Source organism: Rana temporaria, chromosome 2 (assembly GCF_905171775.1).
Source record: "Rana temporaria chromosome 2, aRanTem1.1, whole genome shotgun sequence".
In the NCBI taxonomy this organism is placed as follows: Eukaryota; Metazoa; Chordata; class Amphibia; order Anura; family Ranidae; genus Rana; species Rana temporaria.
In genome coordinates, this window is record NC_053490.1 from 384,770,528 (window position 1) to 384,787,657 (window position 17,130).

Genomic DNA, 17,130 nt, shown 5'->3' on the forward strand with positions numbered 1-17,130 from the left:
ACTGCCCATGCACGAGCAGCATGGCGCTGTGTGAATGGGCCAGCTGCTTTCTGGGACACAGTTCCCAGAATGCAGCGTGCCCCATTCACAAGAAGACACCCAGTGTAGGAGGAAGATAATCCACCGGAGGATGAAGAGGCAGATTCGGTACTTCCGCATAGCAACAGCTAAGTCAATTTTTACTTTTTTTTAGATTTTTGGTGGAATATTTTTTTCTCAGGTGGAACCTCCACTTTAAATGCATTTTTTTGCTGTGAAAATGACAAACGTCCCAAAAATGTGTCAAAATTGTCCGAAGTGTCTTCCATAATGTCGCAGTCACGAAAAACGCTGATCGCTGCCATTAGTAGTAAAAAAAAAAAAAAAAAAAAAAAAAAAAATTTATGAATAAAAATGCAATAATACTATTCCCTTTTTTTTAAACGCTATAGATTTTGCGCAAACCAACCGATAAACGCTTATTGCGATTTTTACCAAAAATAGGTAAAACACGTATTGGCCTAAACTGAGGGGAAAAAAATATATTATAGCAAAAAGTAAAAAATATAGAATTTTTCAAAATTGTCGCTATATTTTTGTATATAGCGCAAAAAATAAAACCGCAGAGGTGATCAAATACCACCAAAAGAAAGCTCTATTTGTGGGGAAAAAAAAAAAAAAAGGACGCCAATTTTGTTTGGGAGCCACATCGCACGACCGTGCAATTGTCTGTTAAAGGCGACGCAGCGCCGAATCGCAAAACATGGTCGGGTCCTTTTTTACAGCGCTTTCAATTCATTTAAATTGAGAGGGGTGTTTTTGGAGCGTTTTTTTCAGTGCCCAAAAGCTGCTGCTTGCAGGACTGTGTGAAAGGGTCCATTGAGATGCATGGAGAGCGTTTTAATAGCGCTATTTTTTATTTTTAAATGCTGTAAAAATAGGATTTTTGTACTCACCGTAAAATCTATTTCTCAGAGTTCATGGACAGACACAGCAGCCTTTGACCTTAGGGTTATATCCGCTTCCTTCCAGGAGAGTTAGGCAGAAAAAAAAAAAAAAAAAAAGCACTAAGTGTTAAACACTTTTCCTCAGTGCAGCTCCTCCCAGGGGGCGTGGTTCCCCAGGTATAACCCACACCCTGCTCTAGCAGCCTCAGTTCGTAACAAGCAGTAAAAAAAAAAGGAGGGGTGGGTGCTGTGTCAGTCCATGAACTCAGAGAAATGGATTTTACGGTCAGTACAAAAATCCTATTTTCTCTTCTGTTCATGGACGGACACAGCAGCCTTTGACCTTAGGGACGTCCCCAAGCAGTGTCAAAAAATTAGAGGGGTGGGAAAACACAGCAAACCAGGTTACACCCCAAACAAAACCGGAGTTACTCAACGGAGAAACTCCAATCTAAACTGCCGCCTGTAACACCTTGCGGCCGAAGGAGGCATCAGAAGATGCACTCACATCCACCTTGTAAAACTTTGAAAAACTTTGAAAAAGTGTGGACTGACGACCAGGTTGCTGCCTTACATACCTGTAACAGAGGCTTGATGCCGGAAAGCCCAAGAGGCACCGATCGCCCTGGTCGAATGCACCATAACCCGGAAGGGAGGCGCCCACCCCTTCAGAGCATAGGCCTGAATCACAACCTGTCAGATCCACCTAGAAATGGTGGCCGACGAGACTGCCAGGCCTCTTAGGACCAGCCACCGACACGAACAGCGAGTCCGACTTCCGGAACGAAGCCGTAGCAGACAAGTACACTCGTAGGGCCCGAACCACATCCAGGGAATGTAAAGTGGCCTCCTGGTTTTTCAGCTGAGGACATAAGGATGGAAGAACAATGTCCTCATTAATGTGAAAAGCCGAAACGACCTTTGGGAGAAAAGATGGCTGAGGCCACAGCACCACCTTATCTCTATGGATGACCAAGTAGGGAGCCTTGCAAGACAAGGTCGCCAGTTCAGACACCTGTCTGATCGAGATAATCGCTACCAGAAAAACCACCTTTTGTGACAGTCAACAAGGGGATCTTCCAAATGTCCTCAAAGGGAGCATCCCGAAGCACCGAAAGGACTAAATACAAGTCCGATGGGGGCAGTGGATGGCGCACCAGAGGGGCCACATGCCAGACCCCCCGTACAAACTTACGCACCAAAGAGTGCGACGCCAAGGATCGCTGAAGGCAAACAGCCAGAGCCGAAATCTGACTCTTAACCGTACTTAAGGAGAGAGCCTGATCCACTCCACGCTGTAAGAACAGCAGAATCCTGGACACCACGTATGTACGAGGGTGCCATTTCATCTCCTCACGCATAGAGATGTAGGCCTTCCACATATGATGGTAAATCCTACGTGAAGTAGACTTCCGTGCACGCAGCATGGTAGAGACCACCAAGCCCGATAGGCCTCGGTCTTTCAGTTCCTGGCTCACAACAGCCACGCCGTCAAAGCCAGCGACTGTAAAGCAGGGTGGAAGATCGGACCCTGCGACAGAAGATCTACTCTCAGGGGTAGACGCCAGGGGGCCGCGGACCAGGAGCGGCACAGCCAATCTGAGGCAATCAGGATTGTCTGAATCCCTCCGGCTTCCACTCTGCGCAGCAAGCGAGGAAGAAGCTTCAGAGGAGGGAAGGCGTAGATTAGGCGATAGCGACCCCAAGGTGGCACCAACGCGTCTGTCCACGGGTCCCTTGACCTGGCCACGAACCGTGGCACCTTCCGATTGAGATGGGACGCTAGAAGGTCCACATCCAGAATGCCCCACTTTTGGCACAGACTCCGAAACACCTCCGGGTGGAGTGACCACTCTCCTTGGTCTAGTGTTTGGCGACTTTGGCAAGCCGACTTCCTATTCTGTACACCCGGAATGTACATGGCCGAAACGAACCTCTCGGCCCACCGAAGGATGTGTGCGACCTCCATCGCCAGGGCTGTGGAGTCGGTAGATAAATGTTCCGACTCAGTTTTATGTACTTCCGACTCCTCTATTAATATGCAAATGTATTTTATACATTCCTTGAGGGAAAGAAACGCAACCTACCACAGGACTACTGGCTGGGAATCCAACAGTCTACTGTATTGCACAGTTTAAGCAAAAGACAAACACAATGAAAACAACGTTTTTTTTAATCAATCAAGTGGCTGGATAGTAGCAGCAGGCATAAACATCAGGAACAGGATATTTACCAGTTCAAAAATACAAACCACATTATTTGGTTGTTTTAGAAAAACAAAGCTCATCTATAATGAACCAAAAACAAAATCTGTAAAACCTAGAAATGGTTTATATTAATCTTGAAATGTAGTTATAGGCTTAGCAAATGCAAATCAATTCAATGTAGAGTTCTAAGGAAGAGAATTGCCTCTGCCAGATCCTCTTTCATAGAGGCTCTCAAGTCAGACTTTATTATTTTTAGGGCTGAAAATAATCTTAGAGAGGTAGTTGGGCTGCTGCTTTCTCCTTTGTGTGCTTATCTGCTGCTGAAGATAGGGCAGTGGGAGGATCCAGGAAGGGGCATTTATTCTAAAACATGATTTTCCTAGGAGAATCCCATAGTCAAGTTTAAGCTAAAAATCGGAGTTTACAAGTTTTTATAGCCTTAGCTAAATGACAGCAGTTTTTCCAATGGTTTACAGCTTCAGTCTTGAACTATTGGCCCTCCATTCCCTTCACTTATACAAGTGTCTCACTCTCTAGTCCTGCAAAAAAACATTTATTTAATCCCTTATCAGTGAGAGGCTAGGTTACACATGGACGCTGCGTTCCCTGTAAAAGCACAACACTATGGAAAGTATAAGTATTGCAGCTCCTAATTGTGCGTTGCGTGCCATATAGTGAAGCACATGAAAAGCATGCTTCTTCACGGTCACTTAACGTGTTCGTTTTGCAGTTACGTGAGGCACTGCATGCATTGGTCTTTATTCTTACAGTAGAGAAGTCATTAATTATAACTTTTTGTGAATTGGGACATTTAAACTTGCTTTTTTTTTTTTTATTCCAATCTAAATTTAGTAGGAGTCGGTGCATTGTTTGCCGACTCCAGGTACCCAAAATTTCACTCGACTCCGACTCCACAGCCCTGTCCATCGCTGCAGCTGAACTCTGCGTGTCCCCCTGATTATTGACGTACGCCACGGCCGTGGCATTGTCGAACTGGATCCTGACCGGTCGGCCCGGAGACGCCAGCCACCACACCAGGGAAGACTTGACCCGTTGACTCAACTGAATCTGGTAATCCAGAGATGACGGGACCTTGTCCCAACGTGACAGAATACTCTTCTGTAGCACCCTGGTGTGGAATTGGGCATACGGAACCGCCTCGCAAGAGGCCACCATCAGACCCAGAACCCTCATGCAGAATCGAAGAGATGACCACTTCTGGGTCGACAACTGCTGCACTGCAGATTGCAGAGTCTGAAGTTACTCCGTTGGGAGAAAACTCTCGCCTCCGCGGAATCCAGGACTAGTCCTAGGTATTCCAGTCTGAGACGGAACCAACACTGACTTCCGGATATTCAGAAGCCAGCCGAACTCTTGGAGTCTGACACGTGATAGACACGTCCTCTTCTAATTCTGAGCCTGAAGAAGCTCGCAGGACAAGGTCGTCCAGATATTCCATGATAATGATCCCCCGCTGTCTCAGCAGGGCCAGTATCGGGGCAAGCACCTTGGTGAAAACCCGTGGTGCCGATGCCAAGCCGAACGGGAGGGCCACAAATTGAAAGTGGTGCTCCCTGACCGCAAAGCGCAGAAAACCTCTGGTGCTTTGTGAATATGGGAACATGTAGGTACACGTCCATGAAGTCCAAGGACGCCAGGAAGTCCCCCTGATGGAGTGCTGCTATTACCGAGCGAATCGACTCCATCCTGAATTTATGCACCTTGACAAAACAATTGAGGGCCTTGAGATCCAGGATTGGACGGACCCCTTCCTTCTTGGGTACTACGAACAGATTGGAGTAAAACCCCTGAAACCGTCCCAAAGAGGGAACTGGTACAATCACTCCCCTGACCAGAAGATCCTGGACAGCCCCTGACAGAGCCCGCCGGCGAACCGGAGGTAGGAAGGAAAAAATCTGTTTGGTGGACAAGAGAAACACTATCTTGTACCCCCCGAGAAAATTACTTTGCAAACCCAACAGTCGGAGAAAATAGACCTCCCCTGAGCCGTGAACTTGCGAAGCTGGCCCCCCACCCGAGACACGTGGGGGCAGGTTTGTCCGCAGGCTTAAGGAATCAGGGGCGCCTTAGCACCTTGCAAACTTTTCCCCACCACACGAAAAAAAAAACGCTTTGGGGTAGGAAAAGAGGGCCCTTGCCTATGGCGAGGCTCCTAGCCCTTCCCAGACCGTGGGAGCAGTGTGCTCTTACCACCTGTGGCATCGGTAATTATTTCATCCAGGGACGCCCCAAAAAGCCGTTCACCCTTAAAGGGCAAATCCACCAAGGCCTTTTTGGAGGATTGGTCCGCAGACCAGCATGTCAGCCACACAAGGCGGCGTAGTACCACCGCATAGGCGGAGGCTCTGGAAAGCAAGGGAAGCGTATCCATAGCCGACTTAGACAAATTCTAGACCCTGAACCAATTGTTCAGCCAGGCCCTTGCAGGTCTCGGAAGCATCCTGCTTCTCCAGTTTCTGCAGCAACAACTTTGCCCGTTCAGTCAGTGTCTGCGACACCAGAGACCCGGCCACAACCGGTCTCACAGCCGAACCCACAACTGTGAACATAGGAGGGTGGAGGCTGTGGCCCGCTCTATCAGTGGGGTCCGTAAAAGCGGGAGCCCCTTCCAAAGGCAATGTGGTGGCTGTACTCAGTATGGACACGGGAGTGTCCACTGATGGAGGAGAGACTCCTCAAAAAGGGATAAAGGACCGCAAATTTTTCCGGAACCGCAAAAAATAAATAAAAATAAAAAAACTCTGTGGTGTCCAATCCATACATAGCAATTGCTCCAAACTTGGAATACAGGGAAATACTCTAGCGGTGCTGGACGGTTTTTGCGGAACCCAAAAGGGACCGGCACATCCGGTGCCCCAGGCCTTCCTAAAGTTTAGGAGTAACATCGCAGAAATAAGACAAAACCCCCATCATGTACTGACCCTGGGGCAGAGTCATCCTCACAGTCCGTGTGGGTTAAGCCTGCATCGTCTGACATGACAGACCAGATCTGTATCAGATATCCCCAGAAGCAGGCTCAGGGAGGGGGCGCTTTTGTACCCCCCCTACTGGGCACTAGCTGCTTCACCGACATTGCCTCAACAGATGCGGCAGGGGGATTAAAGTATAATCCAGGCATTGCTAGGGCAGAAAACAGGTCCATGTTGCCCCACCGCTGTGTACTGCAAGGCAGAACACCCCACTGGTCACCTCCCGACTGTAAAAATAGAAGGTGAAGCCTCCCAGGGACTCCCCACTCCACCCCGTTGCAAAGAGCTGAAAACCCCTGGTGTGCTGGCTGTGCTGCGTCTGTCACCTCTGGGAAGACTTGTGGCGTTTTGCAGTGCTAAAACTGACACAAGAGGCCAAGACATTTCCAAAATGGCCGCCATCTGAGGTAAAAAAAAAATCACCAGCGGGCTACAGAAAAATGGCTGCCGAGCTATGTAAATCGTGACCATGGCAAAATGGCGGCCGTGGCAGGGTTTAAATTCCACAGTGATGCACCAAACACAGCAGCACCCCCCAGAGTAAAAAACACAGCCCCCGCTACACACAGGCCCCGGTGGTAATAAAGAGACCCCAGAAGGCCCCCCCCCCCCCCCTCACAGCCGCTACCCAAAATGGGGAAGGAGGGAGAGGAAATAAGGGAGAGAGGAAAGCAGGGTGAACCCTCAGTCGACTTCCCAGGGGAAAATTCCAGCCATCCCACCTTACCTGAGCAAGGGGCCATACTTACCCGTCCTGCGACCACCGTCTGGAGGTATCCGAGACAGAATCAACGTCCACTGACGGCATGGCTGTCGGCCAGACACACTGTGACAAAGCCATAGAGACCGGTCATATGTGTGCCCTGGAACAAGAAGTTCCCCGGCCACCCCTGGAGCAATGGGGCCTGTCGTGGAGGACCCAGAGCTGAGGGCCGGCACACGCTTGATGGCCAAACATGGGGGGGGGGGGGGGACTACAAGAGTCGAGACCAGCCCGTCACCCAGTCGGCTGTTGATAGAAGAATCAGGATTCAAAAATGCAGGAACAAAATAAAAAGCGGAAAAAAAAAAAGAAATCGCAAAAAAATCTCCAGAGTACAGGACTCTAGAGGGCCTGTCCTCTCCTGACGTTAGGCAGAGAAAAACAGGCTGCTAGAGCAGGGTGTGGGTTATACCCGGGGAACCACGCCCCCTGGGAGGAGCTGCACTGAGGAAAGTGTTAACACTTAAAAGTGCTTTTTTTCTGCCTAACTCTCCTGGAAGGAAGCGGATATAACCCTAAGGTCAAAGGCTGCTGTGTCCGTCCATGAACGGAAGAGAACACTTCAGTGTGAAAGGGGCCTAATGCAAGGCTTTCTCCCTGGTGTGGAGTGTCCTGCTCACCCCCTCCCTTGGACTACAGGAGGGTCAGGATGCTCTTCGTTGCAGATAGAGAAAGGAGCTGTGCGTTCGTGGGCATCCTGACTCTCCTGTAGTCCAAGGGAGGGGGCGAGCACAACACTCCACACCAGGGAAAAAGCCTTGCATTACTGTGTGGAGTTACAGACAGAAGAAGAACAGGAAGTGAGGATTTCTCAGAAGAAATAAGGACATTTAAAGGCAAAAATCGAAGGATGAGGTAAGTGAAGGAGGACTGCACTAAGGTAAAGGAAGCTATTTAACCACTTGACGACCGGCCACCGCCGTTATACGTCGACAAGTTGGCTCAGCTGGGCGAGAGCACGTAATATGACGTCCTCTCTCCCAGCCGCCACTAGGGGGCGCGCGCGCCCCCGACTTCCGTGCGTGTGCCCGGCAGGCGCGATCGCCGCCGGGCACACGCGATCGCTCGGTACAGAGCGGGGACCGGGAGCTGTGTGTGTAAACACACAGCTCTCGGTCCTGTCAGCAGGGGAAATGCTGATCTTCGGTTCATACAATGTATGAACCGAGGATCAGTGTTTCCCCTAGTGAGGCCACCCCCCCCCCCCCAGTAAGAACACACCCAGGCATACTTAACCCCTTCCCTGCCCCCTAGTGTTAACCCCTTCACTGCCAGTGGCATTTTTATAGTAATCCAATGCATTTTTATAGCACTTATCGCTATAAAAATGACAATGGTCCCAAAAATGTGTCAAAAGTGTCCGCCATAATGTCGCAGTACCGAAAAAAAAAAAAAAGCTGATCGCCGCCATTACTAGTAAAAAAAATATAATAAAAATGACATAAAAATACCCCCTATTTTGTAAACGCTATAACTTTTGCGCAAACCAATCAATAAACGCTTATTGCGATTTTTTTTTTACGAAAAATATGTAGAAGAAAACGTATCGGCCTAAACTGAGGAAAAAAAATGTTTTATATATTTTTGGGGGATATTTATTAAAGCAAAATGTAAAAAACATTCATTTTTTTCAAAATTGTCGCTCTATTTTTGTTTATAGCGCAAAAACTAAAAACCGCAGAGGTGATCAAATACCACCAAAAGAAAGCTCTATTTGTGGGGAAAAAAGGACGCCAATTTTGTTTGGGAGCCACGTCGCACGACCGCGCAATTGTCTGTTAAAGCGACGCAGTCCCGAATTGCAAAAAGTACTCTGGTCTTTGGGCAGCAATATGGTCCGGGGGGTAAGTGGTTAAGGGGAAAAAAAAAAATTTAAACCCCCTTTAAGTTCAGTCCAAGCCTAACCCTGGTGTTGGCTGTCATTGCTGGACCAGTGGGCAGGAGGATGCCCCACATTTAAAAAAGGGGCATGGATGCTTGCAACATAAATATGGCCACACAAGTTCAAAGTTGATCTCATATGGCCATACACCGACCTATTTTAGGTTAAAGAGGTCACGATCATACCTGCTCCTTTGCATGCATCAGCTTTAGGAATCCCCACCTGCAGTTCATTTGCCCAGCAATGTCAACCAACGTCTGGGTTCACACCAAATGCAAATAAGGCCCCTTTCACATGTCCGTTCCGCCTGTCCGCTCATTACAAGTCCGTTAACGGACTTGTAATGAATCCCTATGGGAACGCGTCCGTTAGCGGATGGAGCATCCGCTAGCGTCCGTCGGGATCCGGGTTTCGGACGGAAGAAAACCCTATTTTTCTTCCGTCCGGTGGAACGGAACTGATGCAGACGGACAGACGGTCCGTCTGCATCCGGTTCCCCATAGGGGACAGCGGAACAGAGACAGGGCGGTCCCTGCACAGTGTGCGGGGACCGCCCTATCCGCCGAGAGCTCAGCTGGGATCCCCGCTGAGCCGACGGAGCGGACAAAAGAAACTGAGCCGACGTGTGAAAGCCCTAAGGGTTACAATAAAGTCCTGAGAAATAGCATCTCAGGGACTGAAAACCAAAATTGGGGACAGTTGGTATCTATAAAAATTCTACAGGGAAATGGCATGAAATTAAAGCAGAGCTCTGGCTTTAAGCTACAAAATACGCTGGAAAAAAAAAATATATATAAAAATCACACATGTGAAACCTGTAGGAGACCATGACAATATGAGATAATGAAAATGGAGTAAGATTTGCAAAAAACTGTTTACTTCTCATCTAAATTCCATTGAATAATCTACTATTTTACAAACCAAATCTTGAGTTTTGTAAATGTATATATTGTAGTTCTATAGAAGTACACTGGCTATCCTTTGTATCACATGTTGCATAGTATCCTTTGTTTTCAATCACTCAGCCAACTAGAGTTTAACATGCAAGTGGGCCCTAGACAAGGATGCCATTATTGGTCCCCATCCCCCTGCAACACACACGTATTGTTGAAGCATATAGGACTAGCAGAAATTGTATGAGGAAGGGTCAATGCAACTTTTTTTTTATTAAAAAAAGCTTAGAGCAGATTGTCAGGAATAGGTTTAGCATGTGTCTTTACGTCAAAAATGTTTAAATCTTTAGAGGACAGGCCCAAGTCAAAAATTGTATAGCATTACTAGACAGAGCCTAGCTTGGTAATGTGTTGCAATGCATTTGTATTGCATTTTCAAACGACAGCTGTACTGATTAAAATGAAAATGGTACGATAAATTCTGTGCATGTCCGATATCGGATGAACTGTCCTGATCTGCTCTCGAAAGCTCTGTACTAATGATCCAATTATCGTACAATAGATTCGAATGCAGCATTTTTCAGACGACTTTCAGATCATGTGTATGGGGCTTATGACCCCTTTCACACCCGGGCATTTTTCCCCTTTTGGGAAAATAGCGCCTGGAAAAACCTTCCCTGCATCCCCAGTGAGAGCCCTAGTGCTTTCACACTGGGGCGGTGCTCTTGCAGGATGTTAGAAGTCCTGGAAACAGCATCTTTCAGGCGGTGCGGTGAATACACCATTCCACCACCGCCCCTGCCATTGGAATCAATGGGCACCGCTGCTGAAGTGCCTGCAAAATGTTTTGGCAGCGGCACTTTGTGGACGCCATTAACCCTTTATTTGGTCGCTAGCAGGGATTAAAAGCTCCCACTATTACCGCAGTAAACCGCTGCTAAAAATTTGTGGCGCTTTACCGCCAACACTCCAGTGTTAAGTAGCCCAACAGTCACCATTCTCTGCTCAGAGCGGACCAGGAACTGCCAATCAGTAATCTCACACAATCGCTCAGTTCTGGGTTTAGGAGTGTATAGATTTTTTTTGTTCCAGCACTTTTCCTTTAAAGCGGTTGTATAGTCTTTTGTACTTTTACCTACAGGTAAGCCTAAAAGGCTTAAGTGTAGGGCAGGGGTCTCAAACTCAAATTACCTGAGGGCCACAAGACAAGTTTTCATATCCCATGGGGGGGGCCGCATGCAAACTTTCAAACTTCAAAAACAGTACTGCTGTCAGCGATCACATTATTACCCCCAGCACTGGTGTGAGCGGACGCATTATTACCCCCAGCACTCATGTCAGTGGATGCATTATTAACACCAGCACTGGTGTCAGCGGACGCATTATTCACACCGACCACTACACGGCACACTGTCCACAGCACATCAGGTCACAGAGCCCAGCGCACATCAGGGTACATGTCGCAGCGCACATCAGGGTACAGGGCCCAGCACAGCACATCAGAGCACAGCACAACAGGCCACATCAGGGTACAGGGCATGGCACAGCACAGGGCACATGTCACATCGGGGTACATGGGGCACAATCGGGGTACATGAGGGCACAGGTCAGCATTTACTTGTTGTCGTTTTCTTCACATGCAGAGTAAAGCAGGAAGCGTCTGTCATAAGTTCACTTCTCTGTCATGTCACGCTGCGGCTACTCCCCCGCCGCCCCCCTCTTCTCATCCATCCCAGATGAGATCACAAGCAAATGGGGATGGACGAGAAGAGAGGGGGGCCGCTGGGGAAGCAGCCGCAGCGTGACATGACAGAGAAGTGAACTTATGACAGACACTTCCTGCACTACTCTGCATGTGAAGAAAATCTACTCCTCCACTTCTGCGGTACCCCGCCTTGCCTGCGGGCCATTTATAACTGGTCCGTGGGCCACAAATGGGCCGCGGGACGGTACCTTGAGACCCCTGCTGTAGGGGGAAGGAAGAAAATAAATAAAATATATATCCCCTAAACCTTTACGGTTAAGGAGATATTCCCCTCACAATGAGCCACTGACTGCAGCGGCACATGCTCACAGGGGATTCTCGTCTGAAGGCCCAGCAGATGCTGGACCTTGCAAGAAAAGTCTCACACCGAGGCAACATGTCAGCTACCTTGGCGTGGACCAGGTAAGTTACCGATGACTCATTCCAAAGTAAGCATTTTATAATGAGCTAGTATGCAGTGCATACTAGCTCATTATGCCTTTGGTCTTACAGGTGACAAAAAAAATGTTGGGACTATACAACTGCTTTAAGTCGGTTTCCTCCGGACGGAGGAGATGCATCAGAAATCTTCACATCTTATAAGGTATCAAGGGGTGATCTTGTTGGCTGACCATCTGGATCTGGAGAAAGGCCTTGGCTAAAGCCACAAGCACCAACAATCCCTTGTAATGAGGGATCAATAGAAGCTGACAAGCGAGCCGTTCAGCTATTGGAGGCACTGATATTCAAGATCACTCTGGTGGTGGCCCATGAACCAACCATTTTAATCACCTTACTAGCACTGCCAGACTTTCCCAATTTTCAGTTAGCGTTAAGACTGGTGGTGGCAACCCTGGTAAGCAGTAGTGTCACAAGCCCCGCCCCCCATGTGACAGTGCCTAGGCATAGCAATTGGATGTTATGCCAAGTACTGACTGCCCTCTAAGGAGCAAGGAACAAGAGTGCCGATAATAAAATTACTGTATAGGGCAAGGCAGAGGCCCTTTTCACAGTCACCTCATTTGTTATGCATTCGCAAGTTGACAGTGTCTCTTTATCCTTGAAACAAATGCGATTTGTTGAAGGGAACGTCACTGAACAGAACCTTTCTAGCTCAAATTACACGCACTGTGGAACCTAAAACAAAATCTGCAAGACTTATACAATTGATTTTCTCACAGCAGATGCTTTCGAAAATAACAGTTGCTTGCATTGTACAGCCAGATTGCTTGTGTACGTGTGAAACGCAAGCATGTAAAATAGGACCCAATATGCATGTAGAACTTCAGAATTGACATGCAATCAGAATGCTTACTGAAAAGCCACAATGTTTTCCACTTAAAATTAAACGGCAACCACATTTGAAAAGAAATCATTTCTGGCACATTGTGTAGGCGTAGTATACATCAAGATGCACACAGCCTGGTGATTTTATTTTTCTTTAACAGAGTATGAATTACCAGTCTTTAAATTTTAATAGAAAAAAACATCCAGATGTCAGGGGAGAGAATGTGTTTGTGCGGGGGGATGCAGGTCATTCTTGGTGTATTTGATCACATAATCCAACACTAATGCCGCATACACACCATCACTTTATGTGATGAAAAAAAACGACACTTTCTGTGAAGTAAAAAATGACGTTTTTGAAACTTCAATTTTCAAAGACGAAGTTGCCTACACACCATCGTTTTTCTCACAATGTTCTTGCAAAGTGAGGTTACGTTCCACCACGTTTTACCATTGAAGTAGCTTCTGGGCATGCGTGGATGAAAAAACGTCTTACAAAACGACGTTTTTTGCTACACACGGTAAATTTCTGTGAAGTAAAAAGTGCACTTTTGAAAAACGACACATAAAATTGAAGCATGCTTCAATTTTTTTTGGTCGTTTTTTACAAGACATAAAACTACGTTTTCCCCCACACAGTCAATTAAAGTGACGTTTTTAAAAACGTCATTTTTTTTCATCACATAAAGTGATGGTGTGTACGCGGCATTAGAACTATTGGTGACTTGACTTCATAGGAAGAACATTGTTCATTGTGGAATAATATCAATGATAGTGCTTTTAAAGAGGTCTGAGGTACACACACACGTTGAAGGTGCGCCCTGTAACGTGTATACAATAAACACAGGCTGCTGTGTAGGTTTTCAAAATGAAGGTCAAACAAAAGAGTCAATAAAGTCACAGCAACCTATCATACCAGCTTGCTGAAGCATGGAAATCTAGAATCCCCATCAGGGTTCACTTGTTGCACTGTATGGATCGATTTTGTAGTTGCTGACCAAAGCATCACCGTTAACGTTGATTTGCGTTCACTTTAAACATCCAGGCGATTGTTAAGAGAATGCTACTTGTCCTTTGTATGGTTGGAGTGTGCTTATACATTCCTAATATATATATATATATATATATATATATATATATATATATATATATATATATATATATATATATATATATATATATATATATATATATATATATATATATATATATATATATATATAAATAAACGCAACACAAGAGTGCATTGCTAGGGAGCTGTGTGTGTGTCAACCAAAGATATTGGCAAAGAGTATTTAAACTAGTAGATTATAACCACTATGCATTTTAGTCTAGAAGCATATGGGCACTACATTTTATATGTTAAATAAAAAAAAATATATAAAGAATTAAAATAAGATTTAGCAAATTTAGTAGAACACACACACACACACACACACACACACACACACACACACACACACACACACACACACACACACACACACACACACACACACACACACACACACACACACACACACACACACACACACACACACACACACACACACACACACACACACACACACACACACACACACACACACACACACACACACACACACACACACACACACACACACACACACACACACACACACACACACACACACACACACACACACACACACTAAAGGATCTATATAATTTTATGTAGCAAAATATTGGATTTGATTATATAGTCAATATCAAATAATCCTTGAACACTACATTTTTTATTTTGCGCCCGAGTAGATGTATGAATCTCCATCCCTGCAATACATTCTTTGCAGCCTGTCATAATGCAAAGCAATGCAGGATTATCTTCTAATTAAAGAAAATTTATGTTAATCTTTTACATCTTCATATAACGCCTTTACTTTTTTCTTCATATAACACCTTTACTAGTCCACATTCATTGGCAGCCCCAGCTTTACCATTTCACCCCATTGGATCTGATTTCAGTCTAGTCTGCACACATGGCCTCTGTCTGCAAATCTCCAGCACCAGCAAATCTCCATCCACCCTGCACTGCTCTCCCCATTCATTGCACTCTCTTTACAGAAATTCATACACACAATTTACCTAAAAAAAAAAAAAAACTGAAATATAGCACTTCACAGTGATTTGATATGAGATCATTAACCATGGCTTGAAGTTTTAACCATGTTTATTTACCCCCCCCTGCAACAGAGCAGATGGTTTTCTGCTTATCACCTTTTCTATAAAATGATTCTGTTTAAAAATACATCTCCCTAGCATGCAGTATTTATGCAGTCACAGATATTTTGCATGTGGGTTATACTCACCAAGCCCTTTCATATAGTCATCAAAAAACTTGCTGTCTACCAGCCTCCAGGTCCCCACAAATTTTTCAACCATGATGAAAGAGAATGAATGCTACTGCAGAGATTAACAGAGCACTGCTCCCAGCCTCAGTATATATAGCCTGACTGTGTGATCACATGGTGCTTGGACTGTCTGTCTGCACAGTGTGAGAAACCAGAGCCCCTCCCTGCACCAGGCCAAGGATTGCTTCGCTCACTCTATTGCTGTATGCTGTGTACCTTTCTTTGTGTAAAAAAAAAAGGTTGAAATACATTTTTTAAGTGTTTTTTTTTTTTAGCCTGTTGTAAATGAGACCCAACCCATACCTCCCAACTTGGTGAGATGGGAAACAGAGACACAATATAGCACAAAGCAATGCATATAGGGCAAAGGATAGACCGCCGCCATACCTCCAGTAACATGGACCACCAAGATAAATGTGCAAAAAATAAAGGGTTACACTTTTTGCTTTATTCACTCCTTTTGTTTTGCTAAAGGCAACAAATAAAATTAATAAAATGTTTTATATATAAAAAGTTTAGCGCCGTGAAACACTTTTGTTAGTTAAAGAAGAAACGCAGTCTGCTCTCATAATTTGTAATTAAAACATCTTTGCCATAAAAGTTCCCTTTAACCACTTTGCATATTATTTTATATATACTGTGATTCTGAAAGGAAATGGGGAGAAAAAACAGCTGTAAGCCTCATGGGATTGCAGCAGCTGGGTTTCTAGGATCCCCTCAGGTTAGAAAAATGCGGGAAGGTTTCTGATTGGCCCCTGTTTGCTGCAGAGGTCAGCTGACCACTGTAGCTGGGCAGCTTAGGGGGATCTGTGAGGAGAATTTCAATTAAAAAGGGGGTTCCACGCCCCAGATTTTAGTCACCTCAGTAGCAACAAGCTGTTGTGTCCCCTGCCTCCCTTCAGTCGCGGCTATTTTATTATGTGGCAGTCACCTTATTTAAGGGGGACCATTTACATTTTAAAAAATGTAATATATTTATTAATAAAAATGTTGATATTATTTAAAGTGAATGTCATTCCCCTCTTCCTTTGATGATACAGCTCAAGTCGCAGTGGCTGAGCTATTTACGTGTTTTTAAATGGAAATAAAAGTGTATTTTATTTATTAAATCCAATAATAATAAAGCCGTCCTTGCTTCGGCAGGACATATACTGTAATAAAATAATAATAAAGGCCACAGCCATAAGGCCCCTTTCACACAGGGTAGCGGAAGTACGGAAGCGGTATAGCGCTGCTAAAAATAGCGGCGATATACCGTCGGAAATTGCCGCGGGATTCGGCCGCTAGTGGTGTGGTATTAACCCCCGCTAGCGGCCGAAAAATGGTTAATACCACCCGTAATGCGCCTCTGCAAGGCCGCATTGCGGGCGGTATTACCGCAGTTTCACATTGTTTTAAATGGGAAGGAGCGGTGAAGGAGCGGTATACACACCGCTCCTCTCACCGCTCCAAAGATGCTGCTTGCAGGAGATTTTTTTCTCCTGCTAGCGCATCGCCTCAGTGTGAAAGCCCTCGGGCTTTCACATTGAGAATGCTGGGCAGGCGTTTTTCAGGCGGTAATTAGGCGCTATTTTTAGCGCTATACCGCCTGAAAAACTCCTCAGTGTGAAAGGGGCCTACGTTCATCCAAAGGTAGTGTGAGTGTGTTTATTGTTTATCTAAATTCCTGCTGTTTTCTATATACCGTTGGAAATTGCAGCGGGATTCGGCCGCTAGTGGTGTGGTATTAACCCCCGCTAGCGGCCGAAAAAGGGTTAATACCACCCGTAATGCGCCTCTGCAATAGGGTGACCACGTGTCCCGGTTTGCCCGGGATCGTCCCGTAATATACACTTTTGTCCCGTGTCCCGGGAGCCTTCAAACCGGGACAATGGAGAGTCCCGGAATCAACTGCCTGCCACACTCACTGCCGCTGCTGCAGCTGTAATTAAATGATTCTAAATCACTGGTTGCTAGGGAAGCCCCGCTTGGCTTGTAGCAACCAGTGACGTCACCGCAGTGTCCCGCTCTCTCTGCGGCTCCGACTCCACCCCCACCTCCTCCTCCTCCAGCGGCCAGCCGCGGTT

The 17,130-nt window shown here is 46.1% G+C and overlaps 1 protein-coding gene across 1 annotated transcript in view; it reads right to left on the reverse strand.

Moving 5' to 3' along the window:
- LOC120927333 (fatty acid-binding protein, heart-like) overlaps positions 1–15,148 on the reverse strand; it is a 40,057-nt gene extending 24,909 nt beyond the window's left edge. Inside the window, exon 1 of the mRNA XM_040337927.1 lies at positions 15,023–15,148. Within this exon, the coding sequence (XP_040193861.1) occupies positions 15,023–15,095 (73 nt within the window). The 5' untranslated portion in view covers positions 15,096–15,148. The remainder of the gene's footprint in view (positions 1–15,022) is intronic.
- Between the last annotated feature and the right edge of the window lie 1,982 nt (positions 15,149–17,130).